We start from the raw sequence: 21347 nt of genomic DNA, 5'->3' as shown, positions 1-21347 counted from the left end.
TCTGCTAATGTGATGGCTTCCTTTGATTTAATGAATGTTGCGAACTTCTGTGTGTGAGTGAGAGAGTGTGTGTGTGTGTGTAGAGAGGAGCTTTGTCTTGTTCATCATTATATCCTCAGCATATAGAAAGTCCTAGTATATAGTTGATACTTGATAAATATCTGTGGAATGAATAATCCTCAGAATAGGTGTTAAGATCTCTGTTTCATAGATATGGAAATTGAAGGGCTTCTATCTGCTAAGGGGTGTAGCTGGGATTCAGATCTCTTCCTGCCTGGCTCTAAGGACCATGTTCTGAACTGCTACATTATACTGTTGTTTACACTACACATTTAGTACCTACTGGGGATATGGGGCTTCCCAGGTGGCGTTAACGATAAAGAACCTGTCTGCCAATTCAGGAGATGAAAGAGATGCAGGTTCTGTCCCTGGGTTGAGAAGATCCCTTGGAGTAGGAAATGGCAACCCTCTCCAGTATTCTTGCCTGGGAAATCCCATGGATAGAGGAGCCTGGCAGGCCACAGTCCATGGGGTCTGTAGAGGCTATTGCATTGCATCAAGTCTGAAATAGGCTCCAGGGAAGCTGAAATGTGAGGGACAAACAGAGGAGCTGGTTGGCGGGGAGGAGAAAGGAGTCGATGCCCCAGAGAGGTAGAGGTGCCCAGAGAGAGACTATGTGACCTTGAGAAAAACGGGAATAAGTCATCCCACAGCCGTCCTTTCCAATTTCAGCACCGATTTCCCTGTGATGAACTACCTGCATCTGGGGGAAGGAATAAAGGGAACGCAAAGGCAGGGAAAGAAAGGAGAAAAGGAAGCTAAAAGATGAGTCAGTGAGAATGTCTGATTCTGAGAGGACCTGGGTCAACAGAATGTTTCCTTTTGATCAAGCTGTCTGATTTAATGCTGGATTTAACCTCTCAAGGTCTCTGTTTCCTCATCTATAAAACTTTAGTGTCTGGGTGAAGATCAGATAAACATTGTTTGCAAAAGAGCCAATTATAAAATACTATGCAAATGCAGAGAGCTAATAGGATTATTATGGCTTTGACATGAGTCTTTCTGCCCAGGTTTTGATTGTCTGGGTAGCTGTGTTAGAAAGTGGCCTGTGTCCCCTGGGACCTGGGCCAGGTTATGCTGGTTTCTCCTCATAGACTTCCACCCCAAGAGCCATGAAAAGGGACTTTGCCTTTGTAAAAATTTACTCTAAGGGCCAAAGTTAGCTTCTAGGATGAAATCAATGATGTTTTCTGTCTTTTCCTATGGTTGTTGAAAAGTTGTCAAAGAAGAATATAAAGTCATATTCAAGTATGAAGAGCAATACCATCTGAAAAAACCAAATGCTCTTTTAGGGTATGAGGAGAGAGGGGTCAAGGTCATATGATGTCAGCAAACCTCGCACAAGGGGTCTTCTGCAGACTTTGATGTTCACTACTGGAGAAGGAGCTTTGGATGTCAAGCCAGGGAGATCTGAGTGGGAAATGGGCATCCACACTTGGGCACGTAGCACTGGGCAAGTGATCTCAGTTCCTGGGCTTCAATTACCCTTTTATAAAATGGAAAGCCTGATGTCTGTCTAATTTAGAGGATTATTGAGAGGATTAAAGTAATGCATGTAAAGCATGGTGGGTAAAGCCTGTTACATAGTTCAATTTAAATAATTTTTAGTCATGTATATCTCTTCCTCCTTTCAGTTCAGTTCAGTCGTCAGTCACGTCCAACTCTCTGCGACCCCATGAATCACAGCGTGCCCCGCCCCGCTGTCCATCACCAACTCCCAGAGTTCACTCAAACTCATGAGGTCATTTTCAACAGAGTGGAATCTGGAAGGGAATATTTGTGTTTCTAACCTTGTCACGTGAAGTCAAGCAGGACTTGACTTCAACTAGGACATCCAGTTATTCTGTTAGATCAAGAAACAGATATAAATTTGAAGGAGGATAAGCTTACAAGAACTGACTCTATAAAAAATAAAAAGAGGAAGGCAAAGTTTTGCCAGTGAAATAGGACAGCATGACTGGAGTCTTGATTCCGAACCTGCATGGGGTAGAGTAGGAAAGAGTGCTGTGATCTATTAGTAATGTCTGCCATAAGTTTTGGGTGAGAGCATGGAGAACGCCAATGATTCACACTCCCATTCAAACCTTACACTTCCAGCTGGGTAGTGGCTTAGGTGGAAGCCCTAATTCATGCCTGCCTGAGTTCAGAGTTAAGTCCATCTGGGTTAGTCTCAGCTTTGCCCATGTGAATTCTTGGACCCAAGCTAGTTATTTCTCATGTCTGAGGCTCATCTGGCTTTTGTGAATTGCTTTCTCTGGTTTTCCTTATTGTTCAGAGATGGCATGGCAGTATCTCACACGAAACTATGGAGAGTTTAAAGCCAGGCATCCAAAGAGGGTAGAAAGAGCGTTAAAAACATCTGTCACTGATTGAGTATCAGGCATGAACCAAGCTTTCACATGCAGCGTTTTCAGTCCTGCCAGAGGTCTGCAAGGAGTCGCTGTCTTCATTGTCCATGGAGGCTCATAAAGTTAAATAATTCATCCTGAAGTGTACCTCTCCATGGTGGTAGAGCTAGGATTTCAATCCACCCAGGTCTTCTAACGCCAAAGTTAATATTCTCTAATCCACAAAGAACGGGTATGGGCAAGACTTCCTGGAATGGGTGGTGTGCTCAGAAGTCGCCGTGTGTGCCAGCCCTGTGAACGCTGCTGATAAAGCTGACGGCGGGGTGAGATGGTCAGCATCTGACACTGGTGAGCGGGATGCAGCCCAAATGTGAGTCACGGCCGTTTGGTGACGTTGTGCAGATCCGTTTGACCCACTGTCCTTTAGATTGTGATTCTTCATCGCTCTCCAATTTGATGGTACGAGTGGAAAGATATAAGCAACCCATAATTACAGAGCCTGCTCCCTTGGCTGCTCTGATTGTCACACATGCTAATATAGCCACTAGAGCATCCAGGAAGCAGAGACCTCTGCCTTTTTTGTCTCCAGAACCTGAAACAGTAACTGTCACTTCAATACCTTTCAGCTGGCACAAGAATGAATACTCGCTTCCAGTATTTTATGTTTTAGCATTTATTATGTGTGACACATTGAGCTAAAAGCTTTACATATACTGTTAGCCCATTTGATTTTTTTTTTTTTTTTAATAACAAACACCTTATTAGGCAACTACTCTTCTTATCTCTACTTTACAGATGAGGAAATGGAGGCTTAGGGAGATTGAGTAACTTAATCACAGTTAAGAAGTAGCAGGTTACTTGAATCTAGGTTGTATAGTCCAGAGCTTGAGTTCCTAATCACCGAGCAAAGTAAGGTTTCATTAAAGAATTGAATCTTTTGGCAAAATGCTAGGTGGTTAAGCAATAAGCTCCATAACCAGCAGTACAGATGGGCAGATGTCTGGTCTGTAGTCACAAATTCAAGCTATTAAAGAGGCCTCTTTCTTTCCTCTCTTTTCATTGTTAACTGTTGTAAAATATCCAAGAGTCTGAAGCAAGGGAAGAATGTGGTTCATTTTTGGGACGTGGACTGAAGGCTACATGCTGAGCCTGCGGTGGGAGGAGAAGTGAGACTCAGGTGTAATAGCAAGAGCTGGAGTTTCCCCTCTGCTTGTTAATGATTGGAATGCTGTCCCCTTTCCACCATCTACTGAATACTTAGAGGTGATGTTTGGGAATGTGGGATGTATGGAGGATAGGTGAAATTTTGTTCCAAAGGGGCTGCTGGAGTCATACTGATCGCTCACATTTTTCATTCAGTCATCACATCAACCTTATAAAGTAGGTGACTTTATTCCCTTCAATCTCCTGATGAAACTGGAGCATAGAGAGTTAATTTCCCCAAGGACAGGCAGATGAAAGAGACCCACTTGGATCTGAACTTGGCTTCTTCCACCAGTCATTTTAAACACTGAGCTCTCTTGCCTCCTGCTAGACTTCAGGGGCCAGCACAATTCTGGGTTACAGAAAGCATGGAGACGTGTGTCTCTGAGAACCTGTTGGTCCCTCATCCCTTGCCTTGATGATAATTCCCAGGATTACCAACTCTGGTGAAGTCCATCTGAAAGACAAGGGTGAATGTCTGGGGAGAGTAGATGTATTTTCCTCAGGGACAGCTCAGCATCTCTAGGAAGACTGCTTCTTCTGGTCAGCTGTGGTGAATCCCTGTGGCTATGTCTGTCCAGTTTCCAGGGACCTTGACTGTCCATCATTTGACTAAAGTAAAAGGATTGTAAATTGGTGGGATGGGAATATTGTCAGAGCTCTTGAATGAGGAAGACGTCTAGTGTTCTAATATAACTTTGCATCATTGCAAGATACCTTCTTTTGCACTAGAAGTCTGTCTGCTGGCACCGATACTGTGCAGTCTTACTCTGTGAAGGAGACGGAGACAAAGAGAAACAGACCAAGAGAGTGAGGAAGAGAAAGACAGAGGGGGTGGGCAGGACAGAGAATGATAGACGAGGAGTCTGGAAACAGAAGAGAAAGACAGAGGGGGTGGGCAGGAGAGAGAATGATAGATGAGGAGTCTGGAAACAGAAGAGAAATCCTCTTTGAGTTTGAGGGAGTGCAGCCGTGTGGTTCTGATTTTTGCTGTTATTCCTAAACATTTGTGTGCTCACAGCCCAGGATTATCAGCTCTGGTGAAGTCCTTCTGGATAGCAATCATCACAAGTGTTCTCCTACGACTCCTCTTGGGACAGTAAAATCACTACTGCTTGACTGGGGTCTGGCTCTCTTCTTGAGTGCTGTGTACCTGGCTTCTGGCAGAGGGACTTGGAACTGATGATTCATCTGGGAAATTCACTTGGAGCCACATTACAAACTAATTACTGATCTGGAAAATGTTTTCCTGGTGGCCTTTCTTGCAACCCTCATGTATGTGGTGAGAAGGACACTTGAGGCTTTTCAGAAAAAATGGTATCTTCTTTCAAAAGCCGTCCTCTTAGGGCTTCCCTGATGGCTTGGTGGTAAAGAATCCACCTGCCAGTGCAGGAGACACAGGTTTGATCCCTAATCGGAGAAGATGCCCCATGTCTCAGAGCAACTAAGCCCATGTGCCGGAACTATTAAGCCTGTGCTCTAGAGCCTGGGAGCCGCAACTAACGAAGCCCTCACACCCTAGAGCCTGTGCTCTGCTCCCAACAAGAGAAGCCACCGCAAGGAGAAACCCGAGCAGGGGTGGCCACCTCCGACTTGCCGCAACTAGAGAAAAGCCCTGGGAGCAGTGAAGATGCGGCACAGCCAAAATAAACACATACATTTAAAAAAGTTATCCTCTTAATGGGGAGACTTTTCTTCATCTACTTCCTCCCTGAGTTCAGCTTTGTCTCCTCTGTTAGAACTTCCCCAATTGCCAAGATGGAAGTTTTCCTAAAGCAGAATAGGCAGTAGCGGAGCATACTGGCTAGAAGCCAGTTGGGAAGAATCAGGTACGTATCTTTGCTGTGTGGCTTATTGAAAGTGCAAGTTGCTCATTCGTGTCCGACTCTTTGTGGCTCCATGGACTATACAGTCCATGGAATTCTCCAGGCCAGAATACTGGAGTGGGTAGCCTTTCTTGCCAACCCAGGGATTGAACCCAGGTCTCCCGCATTGCAGGCAGATTCTTTACCAGCTGAGCCACCCAGGGAAGCCCAAGAATACTGGAGTGGGTAGCCTGTCCCTTCTCCAGTGGATCTTGCCGACCCAGGAATCTAACCGGGTCTTTTGCACTGCGGGCAGATGCTTTACCAGCTGAGCTATCAGGGTGTGGCTTATTAGCTGTATGGATTCTGGCAAGTTATTTTACCTCTCTAGTGGAATGACAGTATCTATTCCTAGAGTAGTTGTAAAAATGAAGTGATATCATGCATGGATGAAGTTTCCACTAATGGCTTGCTACTTTGATTAATATATATTAATCCAAATATATATTCATGAACATGTATATATATATATGCACACATACATGCATAAGAATACCTCTGTTGTGTTTTTCTTAAATATTATATATGATATAAGGATATATACTATGAGATGGGGTTTCCCTGGTGGATCAAACAGCAAAGAATCTGCCTGCAGTGTGGGAGATCTGAGTTCGATCTCTGGGTCAGGAAGATCCCCTGGAGAAGGGAATGGCTACCCACTCTAGTATTCTTGCCTGGAGAATTCCAAGGACAGAGGAGCCCAGTGGGCTACGCTCCATGGGGTTGCAGACACGACTGAGTGACTAACGCTTTCGTGTTTTTCCACCGTGAGATGAAAGTGATAATACAACGGCAGTGGTTTATGTGCGATAGTAGTATTAATGAGGGAAAAATATTAACAACAGTGGAACAGCCTGGTTCCCAGGAGGCCTAAGGGTCTAGAAAGCCGGGCTGTTTCTAGTTCCCAGGCCTTAGAGACGTGCAACCAATCAGATCCCCAGTGGGACTTGTGGCTGAGTTCTGCCTCCTGGGAGTGCTCAGTGGCGGCACCTGCGGAACGCACGTGCTGCCACTGCCCTCAGGCGTGTCCGGGCTGTGCGAAGGCAGGTCCCCTGAGGACGGTGACAGCAGACTTGGCAAACTTCCCGCCCCTTTGGGAAAGAACACCACAGGCCTGCCACTTGTCTGTGAGGCCACCTGGGTCAGATGGACGTTTAATATTACACAGCTGACTTGATAATACCCTTGGAGTCTCAGGATGGGAACCACTCCGTTTGTTTCACTTTGTCACTAGCCCAGGGCTGGGAGGCTGGGAAGATGGGCTTCTTCTGCAGTAACCCTTGTGCCAGCCTCGTCCAGTTCCTGCTCAGTCACTGCTGAAGCACTGAAGTGTGAGTGTCCACACAGATGCCTGGTGACTGCTGCTCTACAGAATCACTCCAAAGCCCTGGAATGACATGCAGCACTTGAAAGCCAGCAACTTGCTGCAGACACAGAGTCCTGGTTTTCCCTGACTTGCCAAGGATTTCATGTCTGTTTTTGTTCCCTCACTTTGGTCTTAAATATGGCCTTAATCGATGAGCCCACAATATTCTTTGTCCAGGCTCTGGGTAGTGAGGGCTGGCTGATGTCAGAGAATTGAGAAGGGGAAGATACAGCATGCGTACTTTTGGAGGCCGCTGTGTACTGGGCATTACAGTAGGTGCAAGGTGTGCTTTAGTTGCCGTCACTCCCCTCTATCATTTGCCCCATGTGAAAATGCTGAGGCTTGGGGAGCAAGGAGACGGCCCTCCGCGTTTGCGGGTGTTGGGCGGAGCACTGGGGATCCCCCTACCTCAGCTCCCTGCGGGTCTAGAGTAAAGGAAGGAACTCTGTTCTGTGTTCCTCAGCCTAAGAGTAAAGGAACGAACAGTTTGTTTGAATGCTTAGACCGGCCTTTATCAGGGCACGTGCCTCAGCATGTGGCATCTCTTTAGGATGAGGAGATTATAAGCTGGCAGCCCGTGGAGAAGTGCAGCCTGCAGGGGTGTTTGATTTGGCTAGAAGTGGTAAAACAAGTGAGCAAGAATGCCTTATTCTTTACAGTGTGGGTTCCACACACCTGATCACTTCCCACTGGCCTACGCTCTTCTTATTTCACTTCTGTCTGCTGCTTACCCAGCCCTGCAGGCATCTGCTTTTGCTGTATCTTGATGTTTCCTGATACAGATGGCCTGACCAACTAGGCTGGAAGGCACTGTATGTGATAACTGCCTGGAGGAATGTCATAGTGCAACTTAGCATATTAAAATTCAGAGAAATTCTGCAAAAAAAAAAAAAAAGTATCAGAACTAAAAAACGCACCTTACTGGCTTATCTTTGCTTAAACCAAACTTTCCCCTAACTGATTGCAAATCCTTTCCCTCCCACAGAATACCTAACATCATCCTATATAGTACAAAGGTGTCCCAATAGAGCCTAGTTTTAGAAACATTTGCTCTGGAATCTTTTTATCTCTTGTCATCTTGATTTGAAAGAATAAAGAGTAAATCTTCAGACATAAAATCCAATAACTATAAAGAAAAGGTCTGACGCATCTGACAACATACAAATTAAAATCCTTCTGTACAATGAAAGATATGATAGACAAAGCTAAAAGAAAGCAACAGTCAACTACAGGGGAAGTAAAAGAAAATTCTTGCAAAATATGTTAATATTAATGATATATAAAGAATTCCACACCAATAAGAAAAGAAATCACCCAAAAGAAAAAATGGAGAAAGAATACAGGCAAGTAGATAGTAAACATTTGCATATGTGCTCATTCTGTATGTCCAACTCTTTCCAACCCCATGGACTGCAGCCTGCCAGACTCCTCTGTCCATGGAATTTTCCAGGCAATAATACTGGAGGGGGTTGGCATTTCCTTCTCCAGGGAATCTTCCCAGACCAGGGATCAAACATGCATCTCTTGTTTCTCCTCCATTGACAGGTGGCTTCTTTACCACTGTGCTGATAGTAAGTACAGTTCAATAAATATAGAAAGGATGCCACCTGCACTAGAGCCAGAGAGTTGCAGATAACAGCTGCAAATTATATATCAGGCTGACAAAATTAAACAGACTTGCACACTAGTGTTCGCAAGGTTATAAGTTTAAGGAAATTGATTACTGCTTCTTTCTGAGGCAATATGACAGATTCTTCTAAAACATATATGAATATACATTTGTGTGTACATTTGCCTGTGTGTACATACATCTGATGCACTAGCTCCTCTTCAGCAGTGCATCCATCCCATTGGGATTCTCAAAGACACACAAATGCATGTGTTTAATATTTTCTTGCCACTTATTTTAAGATAAAGAGAAACTAAAGATAGCACGGAAAGTGTGACAGTGAAAGTGTTAGTCACTCAGTCGTGTCTGACTTTTTGTGACCCCATGGATTGTAGCCCACCAGGCTCCTCTGTCCGGAGAATTCTCCAGGCAAGAATACTGGAATGGGTTGCCATTTCCTTCTCCAGGGGATCTTCCCTACCCAGGTATTGAATCTGGGTCTCCTGCATTGCAGGCAGATTCTTTACTGTCTGAGCCACCAGGGAATTCCAAGAAAGCATGGAGTCCATTAGTAAGGAGGACTTGGTGTACCCACATGAGTCTTGTTACGCAGTGGTGAGAAATGAAGAGCGCACTCTATGAATTGATGGCAGAAATCCTGGTGGTACATGGTTAGCTGCAAAAAGCAAGTTACAGAACTGTGTAATCACACACATCCGCGTGCACAGGCACATGCATGCAACACACACAACACACACACGTTCATGCATAGAAAGCAATCAGGACTCATTGCAATGTTGACTGTGACCCCTTCTGAACTGAGCAGTAGGGATTGGGGCGGAGATGGAGATACAGGACTTCAGGGATAATTTTCATCCTAATACTTGTCTGAATTTTTTCAATAAACATAAGTCTGATGTGCAAAATTCATAAATAACAAGGAGAAGCATGAAGGCAAGGAGAGAGAGAGTTGCTATTTGAGTGAGGTGGCGTGTAGCTTGAGGGTTACAGGAGTGGCTCTGTGAGTAGCCTGTCTATGTTTAAAGTCTGACTCTCCCACTTGCTAACTTTGTGACCTAGTTATTAAATCTTGATGCCCTAGAGGTTCCTGATCTATGAAAATAGTGTGTCCCTTGTAGGAGGAAATAAGGTTTAATAAAATTATCTAACAGCATGGTGTCTTCTCTGAGAACTTTCAGTGGAGCACAGTCATAATGGTTATCCACGTTCACTAAGAAACTCAACTGTATATGGTTAGGAGGAAGAGTTTATTTAAAAAAATAATTTTCACTGTTTTAATTTTGGTTTAATTGTAAAACAGTGATTGTTGTTGTATTAGTTGCTTAGTCCTGTCTGACTCTTTGCGACCACATGGACTGTAGGCCCTCAGGCTCCTCTGTCCATGGGGATTTCCCAGGCAAGAATACTGGAGTGTGTTGCCATTTCCTTCTCCAAGGCATCTTTCTGACGCAGGGATCGAACACGTGTCTCCTACATTGGCAGGCGGATTCTTTACCACTGAGTCACCAGGGAAGCCCTAAAGGATGATACTTATTGACTACAGAACACTTAGAATATGCAGAAAAAAGAAAATAAAGAAAATGTAAAGTGCATACACCTACAAGATTTTTAAACATTATGTTCCAAATAGGTGACTTACAACTCTCTTTGTAGAAATTACAGTCTACTCTGTTATTTAGCAAATGGTGCTGCTTTACGAGGCCTTGGGTGTGTTTCCCACCTCTGGATGCATCAGTTACCTCACACAGAAGGAAAAAGTCTAGCCACCGTAACGCGCAGTTTTCCTAATCCAGCTAGTAGATTCGGAAATGTGCCCACAATTGTTCTCAAACTGGCCAAGGAGAGAAATTAGAAATAGAACTCAGTCCATACCATCCTTACCACCAACAGTACAACTCAAGCACACTGTCTTCTGATGATGATAGAAGTTACCCTTTACACAGCATCCAAAATATGCCTGGCTCTCTGCTGGATGCCTCATTTATATTTTTAATCTTTGCAATCCTGCAAAATAGGCATTATTTCCTCTAGTTTATAGACAAGGAAAATGAGAAATCGGAGAGGTTAAGTGTTTTGTCCAAAGTCACATGGCTACTAAGGAGTAGAACCAGAATTTGACTGTAAGTGTATATAACTTCCAAATCTATGATTGTTCTACTATACATTTCTAGGCCCTTGAAGACAGAAGAAACGCACATATCTAAGGTTTCAATCTACATATAGAGTTTGAATCACTGTAGCAGTACCCAGGACGTAGGCTCCTTCTTCCTTGATCTGTGTCCTGTTGCAAAGCATCCTCGCCACCAGGCAGAATTGTTGGCAGAGTCATTGGCCGTGGGCATAACTCATGTTTATTTTATTTTCTACCTAGGTGGCAGCTTTGAAATATATCCCATCTGTCCTCCATGATGTGGAAACCGTCTTTGATGCAAAGTTACTCAGGTGAGAGCTGATGCTGTACTTTCCTGGGCTCTGTGGCCAAGCCAGGGATGCAGAGAGAGGAGGGTTCTTGTGGGGAATTCCAAATGGGCACTCAGCATGGGGAAAGAGGGCCCAGGTGGGCGGAACTTCCTCCGGGGACTTCAGTGTGGGATTGTTACATTTTCATTTGTGTCAGATTTGGGGAAAACTAGCTATAAAATAAGCATATTTTTTGATTGATACCAATGGTAAAGAATTGTATCATTGATATCAATCCTTGGTGGCTTAAAGAATCCGCCTGCAATGAAGGAGACATAGGAGACGTGGATTTGATACCTGGGTCAGGAAGCTCTCCTGGAGGAGGAAATGGCAACCTACTCCAGTATTCTTGCCTGAGAAATCTCATGGATAGGGGAGCCTGGTGGGCTCCAGTCCAGGGGTCAGAGAGGACTGAGCACACGTGCATGCACAATGATATAGAATATGAAACATGTAGGTTAAAAACTTATGTTTAGTGGAAATGTCTCCATTTCACCTGGGCTTGAAGGTTTTGGGGGTTCCAGTCTTTGCCCTGTAAGCCCTTGATTACAAATAGAGAACCACTGATACATACTTAATGGCATAATGAGATGGGCTCCCCTTCACTTTTTCCTCCTTCACCCCATTCCTTTCATGAGAGGAGCACATTATCTCAATATGCTTATGCCTTTTAGGGGCATCTGAGCCAGATATACCCTCTTCTTCCTTTTCCCATATTCACTTAAGTTGCAAGATAGCATATAGACCATTTAAATTTTTTTTTGGCCATGCTGTGTGGCATGTGGGATCTTATCTCCCTAACCAGGGGTCGAACTCACACTCCCTGCCCTGGAAGGCAGAGTCTTAACCCCTGGACTGCCAGGGAAGTCCCTAAAAACCTTTTATATTAGAATACTTTTAGATTTAGAAAAGAGCTGCAGAGATAGTATATGGAGAATCCCTACATGCTTCTCACTGAGCTCCCCTTGTTGTTCACGTTTAGACAGTGACCATACAGTCACTGAAGCTAAGACAGTAACATTGGCGTGACTCTACTCAATGCTCTCCAGACTTTATGCAGCTCTCATCAGCTTTTCCACTGTTCACATGAAGATGTCTGCTGGCTTCTCACTCTTCTGCTTTCAAGCTGAATGTTGTCCTCTTGGGGAAGCTACCTCTGAATATTGCAAATAAATTCCTCCCTTAACCCCTGTACCGTTACAGCTCCCTATCCATTTCATTGCATATCTGGCCCTGTATTGATTCGCTGGCTTTTGTGTTGTACATTGACCTTCATTAGAATGTAAGTTCCATGCCAACTGGGACCAAATCTGTTTCTGTTCTCTCCCCTCTGCCCTGCACATTGCCTGTCACATATTAAATAGATGCTTAATGAGGATTTGAAAGAAATGAACACAATGAGCTTATTTTGGAAAGCTGACAGGGGTTATAATTTTGTTTCAGTGGCATTTTTATTTTCACTCTCTTTGGAAAAAGCTGTCTTCTTTTTTATATCCCAAACTTGTTCTAATCTACAACTTCTCACAGTTTTTTTTTTTTTTTTTTTTAATTAGGACCTTTTTAAGATATCTAAAGCATTACCAAGTATAAAACATTAGAGAAATAAAATGGTATGGAAATGAAATTAGAACCTGATTTTAAACCCTTGTTTCTTGATCCCTTAACTGTGTAGCATTGGCAAAGTTAATCTTTTTAAACCTTACTTTTCCCACTTGTAAAATTGAGATAAGCACTGGATCTGCCTTATAAACCTGTGATGTTTCCATGGCACAGTGGATGTCAAGTGCAGAACATGTGCCTGAGGTTGAGGTTCTTGATGTTATTTTCCGATTTTCACATCCTTTTGAGTGTTGTTGGTATTAGTATTCAACATCGAGACCAACTATGCATGTTTACTGAAGGCTTATCATGCACGGGGCTGGGGGAGGGGTGGCAAAGGGAGCAAGATGTTGTTTCTGCTTCCACAGCCGACAGGCTGGGGAAGGACTGTGTCAGGAGGTGGCAGGCATTGGTTTAATGACTTCTCCGTGCTCCTGTTTTTCCTGCCCTCAGCCAACTCCTCTATGAATTCTACACGTGCATCCCTCCAGTGAAACTCCAAAAGCAGAAAGTCCAGTCCATGAATGAGATAGTCCAGAGCAATCTCTTTAAAAAGCAAGGTGAGTGTGAAGCATCTTGGCTGGTGGGGGTGCCTGAAACCCCACCTGCCCATCACATGCTACCCAGTTACCAAATATTTCTTCTCTAAGAACTCCCTTAGTCTGAATGAAGGGGGGGAGTAGAACGTAGCTGACAACTTAAATATCAGAATCAAAACTAATTTAAAGAAAACATAGGCTGGACTATTTGTTTTTCCTGAGAAGGTTTAATAAGAGGCTAGATTTGGAGTCGTTTTCATATAATTTTTGTTTTCAATTTGGCCGTGCCATGTGGCATGTGGGATCTTAGTTCCCCATCCAGGGATTAAACCTCTGGCCCCTGCATTGGAAGCACGGAGTCTAAACCTCTGAAACACTAGGAAGTCCAATCTGGAGCTATTTTGCTGTGAGGTTTTTGCTCTACGTGAGAGGAAGTAGGTAAATTTCCAGTTCCTTTGCAGAGGCATCAGTGGCTCTGGGCTGCTGTTGCGTTTGCTTCCTGGGGCACTCGCTGTATGAGCAAGCAAACACGTATATACTGCAGAGTCTCCCTGGTCTCGTGTTATTACTTTCGTAGTAGCGCGTTACACAGCTACTCTGGACGTTGCCTTTCTTCAGGTAACGGTATTTCCTGGAGAGCAGGGAAAGACAGTGGACTTGTGCAGCAGTCGTAGTCAGAACTCACCCAAACTGATCTCTGGTAACCATCAGTCCCCAGCCAGCACCCCCGGCCTTGGGGCTCCCTGTTTTTGAGGCTGATGAGCTGGATGGCCCCACATCCTCCAGCTATGAGTACACAGGGCTTATATGTCAATATTCATGATTTCCTGACACCACTCCTTTTTGTTGGATTGAAAAAGATGACTTTTGAGGGTCAGTTCTGTTTTCTGTACCCTCAGCTCAAGGCTTTCCAATTTCAAGTTCCTTTCTGTTACGCTGGTGTCAGTGATAAAACGAGAAGCAAACTGCAAGGAACAAGGAGTCCTAGAAAGCAGAGGACCACTCATCACCTGTCTGGGATTTATTCAGAGTGAGGCTTGAAGATTTACGTAAATTGCTGGGTAATCACAGAAACATTCAGGAACCACTTCATTGTAAACATTTTTCCCCCTAATGCCTGGTTAACATGGTGCAGCCAAAATTGCTGTCTGAATCCCATCCCATTAAGAGTAGGAGAAAGGCATGGGAAGAAAGATGATCTTGTGATGTTTATTCATGCCTGGAGTTGGCTGACCATTTAGACGATGTGTGACATGGTTTGTTTGTGCAAACTGGTTTGTGTAGGTGATTGGAAACTAATCTTGCTAAGACTTGTTATATGTCTTGTATTGCTGTTTAGTTTTGTTTTTTTTTTTCAAGTGAGACTTTCTCAGGTTTCACCTTCTGATTTCCATGTCAGAAGGAATCGCCCTCACGCTGAAAGCATTGAAATAAGCCTGCCCCTTCCTGCCCTGGCAGTCCCTTCCTGGATTTCAGGTGGTGTCACTGCGGAGGTGAATCGAGTCCCGTCTGAGGGGCGTGACGAGGGTGACTCTTGCTGCATATGATGCTGCACAGGCAGCAGGGAGCAGAGCCGATCGGCTCCTTTTCATTGTTCGGAGCTGCTGTCGTCAGGACCCCGCTCAGCATCCAGGCCAGATGGAATGTTAGCGTGGTCCTGGTTTGGGCATGTGGTGTCAGTTCCAGCCTGCCGGGAGTCAGAGTAATTCCTTTACTGGAGCTGCATCTCCTGGGCTGACGGTGGCCCCTGGGGTCAGCATAATCACAGGATGAGTCAGACAGTTGCCGCCCACCAGTCCTGCTGCTCCTCTGAGTTTGAGTCAGTAAAAACCCTCTGATTAATACTAGGTGACAGAAGGCCAGCCCCAGGGTACACAGTTACAAAAGAAATGCAAAATTCTCACCTTTACATACATACAGCGACTGGAAGTAGGTGAACGGAGAGCCCGTTAGGGAGCCATTTTAAAGAGGCTGCTGTGTATAATTCATCAATCCATCCTTAGCTTAGGTGCGGAAGCAATGTGGTCCTATGCTCAGCTTAAGGGTAGCTCCTCTTCCACTGTTTATTTGCTAAGTGAACCCTCTTACAAAGGGATTTCCCTGGTCGTCCAGTGGCTAATACTCCACACTCCCAGTGCAGGGCCTGGTTCAGTCCCTGCTCAGGGAACTAGATCCCACGTGCCACTGCTAAGAGATGCGTGCCGCGGCTAAAGACTGTGTGCCTCAACTAAGACCCTGTGCAGCCAGACAAATAAACACATGAATAAATGAATATTGTAAAAGTAATCTGAAAAAGAATAGATATATGTATAATATAGAACTGAGTGACTTTATGTATACCTGAAACTAATACAGGTATAATACAACTAAGCATAGTTGATGGTAAATCAACTGTCCTTCAATTTAAAAAAATAAGCATAAATTAAAACAATAACCCCAAGGGAAACTTCAGCTCAGGCTCCTCTTTAAGTCCTCGAGTTCCAAATGAAAACACTCCGATTGCATATGCACGCACTCACTGGGTGTCTGTGGCTCTTGGGTGAAAGTCTCCTTTATGCCCTGAAATAAGGTGAGTGTGATTCCTTGGCCAGGTCTGAACTAGAGTGAAATCCCTCCTGTTGTCCCCCTGGGAGGTGTCCTGTGCCTCAGAGAAACCGTTTACTTTGAGCCCGCACTTACTTAACTGCCAGATGTGCAGACTGCCTGGAGTGTTGTCGGTGACATTAGCTTGTACTCACAGCCTTGAACGCTTGTATTGACATCAGGACAAGGAGCCAGGAGGCTTTTAAGCACTTTCCAAACTGTTGGCAGACTATCCTATTGGCTTCTCTTCAGGAGGATCCTATGGAAAAGAGGGAGAAGGTTTACTGGTTAAGGGCTCTGGTTCTTGGGTTGGATTCCTGGGTTCAGCCCCTCATCAGCTGGGTGACCGTGGGCAATTTGCTTAACCTCTCTGCTCCTCAGCAAACTCATCTGCAAAATGGGAAAAATGATAGCAATATCTTAGAAGATTGTTACGTGGGCTGACGAGACCAACAGTGCATCTAACATGCTTATCAGTGTAACATCTCATACTAAGTGAGCACGGTTATTACTGGTGTTGAGGTTATTATTTCTGCCTCTCCGTTCATTTTTCCAACTTCTCACCTTCAGATTCTTGGCAATAAGGGCATCCCTTCGTAGTTGGTAGTCACATGAAACCTTAAGTTACGTTTCCCTGTTTCGCTGAAAGCTGTATGTTTTTCTGTAGGGTCTGAGAAGCATAGGACTTAATGAATAAAAAGGCCTTGGTGTGTATGCACTTCCTATCCTGGCCTTGAAAGGTTTTCCCAGGTTTTGTCTCATCTCCCTCGAGTGTTTCTGTGCAGGGCCCGGGTGACATGAGCCCAGCCTCACAGGTCCGCGTGAGACGTTTGTGGTTTCTCGCCTCGTTGTTTACCTTGCCGCGGGCCTCAGTGTGGCTACACGGTCTGGGACACCTGACAGTCATCCTCTGTGATGGTTGCTCCTCGTGTGCTCAGTCGCTTAGTCGTGTCTGACTCTTCAGGACCCCGTGGACTGTAACCTGCCAGGGCCACTGTCCACGGGATTTCCCAGGCAAGAATACTGGAGTGGGTTGCCATGCCCTTCTCCAGGGGATTTTCCCCACCCAGGGATTAAATCCGAGTCTTCTGCCACCTGAGACGCTCCTTGGGGCTATTTTTAAAAATGCACGGGCAAGTGTGCACACACACCCACACTTTTTAAATCTTCCTTCTTTCATGGAGGCAATTAGCCTCCACTTGTCTCAGCATTTACTTGACCTGTGACCCTGAGTAAATTTCTTACTCCTTTCAAGCCTCAGTTGCCTCATCTGTAAAGTGGGAATAACCAGAGAGTGAGCCTCTCTGGGTTGTTGTGCAGCTCAGTGGCATAATGTGACCTGTTATCCTGGGGTGTGAGGGCGTCAGGGGTCACCAGCAGCCAAGGTCTTTCAGGGAGGGGCTCGCCCTGTGCGAATGACTTCAGAATTCAGTGGGAGGAAAACTGGGAAACTGATGGAGACGGATTTCCTGTTGTCTCCAGACTGGCCTGGTGGTGATGAACGGAGAAAGGATGAATAGGTATGCCCCAAGAAAACTCTGTGGGGAGTCTGCGAGAAAACCAAACCTTCTGTGCCTTTGGAACAGATTTGTCCCTGTGAGAACCTAATCTCTAAGTAATGTGTCTTTTCAGTCTGATGCTAATCAGATGTGCCATCTGCTTCAGTGTAAACTGCTTTGGGATCCACATGGCTGGCTTTCCTCTACTTCCAAAACAAACAGGGACAGGGCGGGGCCAGGAAGATGGAGAGACAGGGAGTGAGACCAGCAGGGAGACAGAGAAAGAGACAGAGATCTCACAGAGACTTGGAAACTTCAAGTGTTTATTTTCAGCGAGTGGGATTTTCTTTGGAAACTTTATTGAGAAGTTGTTCTCTGAACTCAAGCATCCCATTTTTCTTTTATGAAGATGTGGTTTCCTTCTTCCCTCTCTTTATATCTGCGGCCCACAGTACCTGGAGCTGCTTGGACCCCCGTTCACAGTGGGTCTCTTTGTCATGGGATGGGTGGACACCCCCGTCCAGCACCCTGAGAGGGCGGCTGTTTTTTCTAATTACCGCATCACTGCAGCACTGGCTGGAGTGGAGAAAAGTCCTCTCGCTCTAATAGTTATTACTTTGCTTGGTGAACTTATGTAACATCTCTGAGCCTCCGGGTTCCGCATGTGAAAAATGTGAGTAGGAATGTGGACGTTAGAATATGAACTTTTGATTTAGGAAATCCTTGTTTGTGATCCTGGCTTGATGACTTACTAGCTGTGTTCCTTGAACAAGTAACTTCTTTGAGCTTTCATTTCTTTAGCTATGAATTAGGATTATGCATGTTAAACAGCTAGCAGAGTGCCTGACACAGTTGCTGCTTATTTAATAAAGACATCTATTGCATCCACTGTGTGACCGAAATAACCACAAGAATAACAATGACATCAGCAGCATCATAAAGGGAGAGATATATGATCATTCTAGAGCCAGACATCCTGGAATGTGAAGTCAAGTGGGCCTTAGAAAGCATCACTACGATCAAAGCTAGTGGAGGTGATGGAATTCCAGTTGAGCCATTTCAGATCCTAAAAGATGATGCTGTGAAAGTGCTGCACTTGATATGTCAGCAAATTTGGAAAACTCAGCAGTGGCCACAGGACTGGAAAAGATCAGTTTTCATTCCAATCCCAAAGAAAGGCAATGCCAAAGAATGCTCAAACTACTGCACAATTGCACTCATCTCACGCACTAGCAAAGTAATGCTCAAAATTCTCCAAGCCAGGCTTCAGCAATATGTGAACCATGAACTTTCAGATGTTCAAACTGGATTTGGAAAAGGCAGAGGTACCAGATATCAAATTGTTAATATCCATTGGATAATAGAAAAAGCAAGAGAGTTTCAGAAAAACATCTACTTCTGCTTTATTGTCTACGCCAAAGCCTTTGACTGTGTGGATCACAGCAAACTGTTGGAAATTCTTCAAGAGATGACCTTCAGCCCGCCTGAACTGCCCCCTGAGAAATCTGTATGCAGGTCAAGAAGCAACAGTTTGAATGGGACATGGAACAACAGACTGGTTCCAAAGAGGGAAAGGAGTATGTCAAGGCTGTATATTGTCACCCTGCTTATTTAATTTATATGCCGAGTGCAACATGTGAAATGCCAGGCTGGATCTTCATCAAGCTGGAATCAAGATTGCCGGGAGGAATATCAGTAACCTCAGATATGCAGATGACACCACCCTTACAGCAGAAAGTGAAGAAGAACTAAAGAGCCTCTTGATGAAAGTGAAAGCTCAACATTCAGAAAACTAAGATCATGGCATCTGGTCCCATCACTTCATGGCAAATAGATGGGAAAACAATGGAAACAGTAGAGACTTTATTTTGGGGGCTCCAGAATCACTGCAGGTGGTGACCAGTCAGTCCTAAAGGAAATCAGTCCTTATTCAGTGGAAGGAGTGATGCTGAAGCTGAAGCGCCAATACTTTGACCACCTGATGCAAAGAACTGACTCCTTGGAAAAGACCCTGATGCTGGGAAAGATTGAAGGCAGAAGGAGAGGGGGACAACAGAGGATGAGATGGGTGGATGGCATCACCAGCTCAATGGACTTGAATTTGAATAAGCTCCAGGAGTTGGTGATGGACAGGGAAGCCTGATGTGCTGCAGTCCATGGGGGTCACAAAGAGTCGGACACGACTGAGTGACTGAACTGAACTGATATATAATTTGCAATATAAGACATACATTTGTGATTCCATGGACTGTAGCCTGCTAGGCTCCTCTGTCCATAGGATTTTCCAGGCAAGAATACTGGGGTGGGTTGCCATTCCCTTCTCCAGGGCATCTTCCCAACCTAGGGATCAAATCTGCATCTCTTATATCTCCTGCATTGGCAGGCAGGTTTTTTACCTCCGGTATCACCCGGGAAGCCCATATAGGACATAAACATATATTAAATACTTACAATGTCTGGGTTACATAGGTATAATTATCCCCATCTTATAGTGGGCAAACCAAGGCCTAGAGAGTCAAATAATTTTACCCCAGTGAGACCAAGGGTATAACGTATTAACATATTAGTATACTGGGCTATGTGATTCTGAAGTAATAAGTCAGTCTCTAAATATCAATGGCTTATTTCTCTCTTGTGCAAAGTCTGATAAAGGTCATGAAAGTCATAGCCCTTTTGTCCCTTGTGACGCTATGCCAGTGGTCCCGCTGACCTGTCTGCGACAGGGAGGAGAAGGAGGGAGAAAGCAGAGCCACTCTCAAGAACCTCAACCTGAAGATGACGCCCCAAGATCCCACCCACAGTCCTTTGCCCAGAACGCATCCTGTGTTCCCAGCCCAGCCGTGAAGGAATCTGGGAAGTGAAGGGAGGCACATATAGAATCTGACTACTGTCTCTCTGCTGCTCATGGGCAGCAGTGGTAGAGCTGGACTCGGGGCGCAAATCCTTTGAATACCAAAGCTCATTTTCTTTTCACCGTACCATGCTTTGTTCTTGTAGTGAATAAACAGGAGATGTGTTCATTTTCGTGTTGAAAATGCTTCATTGTCCATGTTAGAAATAAGTGCCTCCTTGCTCCTCCTGAGAGGTTTTTTTGTTTCTTCCTCACTCCCTGCCCCTGGTCCAAAGGCTGTGCATCTCTCGACGGCTGTGCATCGGGACCTTTGCCTGAGCAGGAGATGGGACCTCTGACGCCAGTGGTTGCTATGTCACTGCAGGTTTTTAAAGCACAGCTTTCCTTCAGTGACGGGTGGTATAGGCATCCTGCCTGGGACTTGGCATGCCCACATCAGGCTGGGCGCTAAGACTGTTGTGAAGGAAAGGGCTGTATGGAATAAGCCCTCTTCCTCAAGGGGCATGCTCTTGCCTCCTGACTGGCTCCTCATCTTTCCTGGCACCATACATGCCCTTCCACGATTCTTTCCTCCATCAGCACTGCCTGGCATACCTTCTAATACCCATGCCCATTCCCTACTCCCAGCCCTAGATACACTAACTAGTAATTCCACTGATCCCTTTAAGATCTTCAGTTTTAGGCACCTGGGTTGTTTTGACTTTTTTAATTTGGAAGAATGTCTACTAAGAACATTTTTGTACATTTTTGGTAAATGTTTGAGAGTCTCTTTGAGGCACATAACTACTAGTAGATTTGCTTGGCCATGTATGGCAGTCACTCAGTCGCGTCCAACTCTTTGCGACCCCATGGACTATAGCCCACTAGGCTCCCCCATGGACATGCGACCCCACGGACTATAGCCCAGTAGGCTCCCCCATGGACATGTGACCCCACGGACTATAGCCTACTAGGCTCCTCTGCCCATGGGATTCTCCAGGCAAGAACACTGGAGTGGGTTGCCATTTCCTTCTCTAGCTTGGTCATAGGATATCTGAATATTTAACTTCAGGAGATACTGCTAAACTGTTTTCCATTAATTTACTCTCCCACCAATAATTCATGAAAATTATTATGTGGATCTGGATTCTCTTCAACACTTGATATAGCCCCAATTAAAAAAGCTGCCAATAAAATGGATATAAAATATGTCATCCCTGTTTCGATTTGCAGTTTCTTGATTGCCAATGATGCTGGAAATCTTTCCTTAGCTTCTTTGCCTTTAGTGCTTTGTATCTATGCTATGTCTGTCGTGTCTTCTGGCTGTTTTGTGGCAGGGGTGGTTGTATTTTTCTTATTGTTTTT

General features: G+C 44.9%; 1 protein-coding gene across 1 annotated transcript in view; it reads left to right on the top strand.

The window, feature by feature from the left end:
• DOCK2 (dedicator of cytokinesis 2) overlaps window positions 1–21347 on the top strand; it is a 467146-nt gene that overhangs the window by 115068 nt on the left and 330731 nt on the right. Inside the window, exons 24-25 of the mRNA XM_010854580.1 lie at window positions 10844–10914; window positions 12985–13091. Coding sequence (XP_010852882.1) covers window positions 10844–10914; window positions 12985–13091 — 178 coding nt within the window. The remainder of the gene's footprint in view (window positions 1–10843; window positions 10915–12984; window positions 13092–21347) is intronic.

This window comes from Bison bison, unplaced genomic scaffold (genome assembly GCF_000754665.1).
Source record: "Bison bison bison isolate TAMUID 2011002044 unplaced genomic scaffold, Bison_UMD1.0 scf7180017864343, whole genome shotgun sequence".
In the NCBI taxonomy this organism is placed as follows: domain Eukaryota; kingdom Metazoa; phylum Chordata; class Mammalia; order Artiodactyla; family Bovidae; genus Bison; species Bison bison.
Note: the sequence above shows the minus strand (reverse complement) of the source record. Positions and strands in the feature narration are given on the sequence as shown.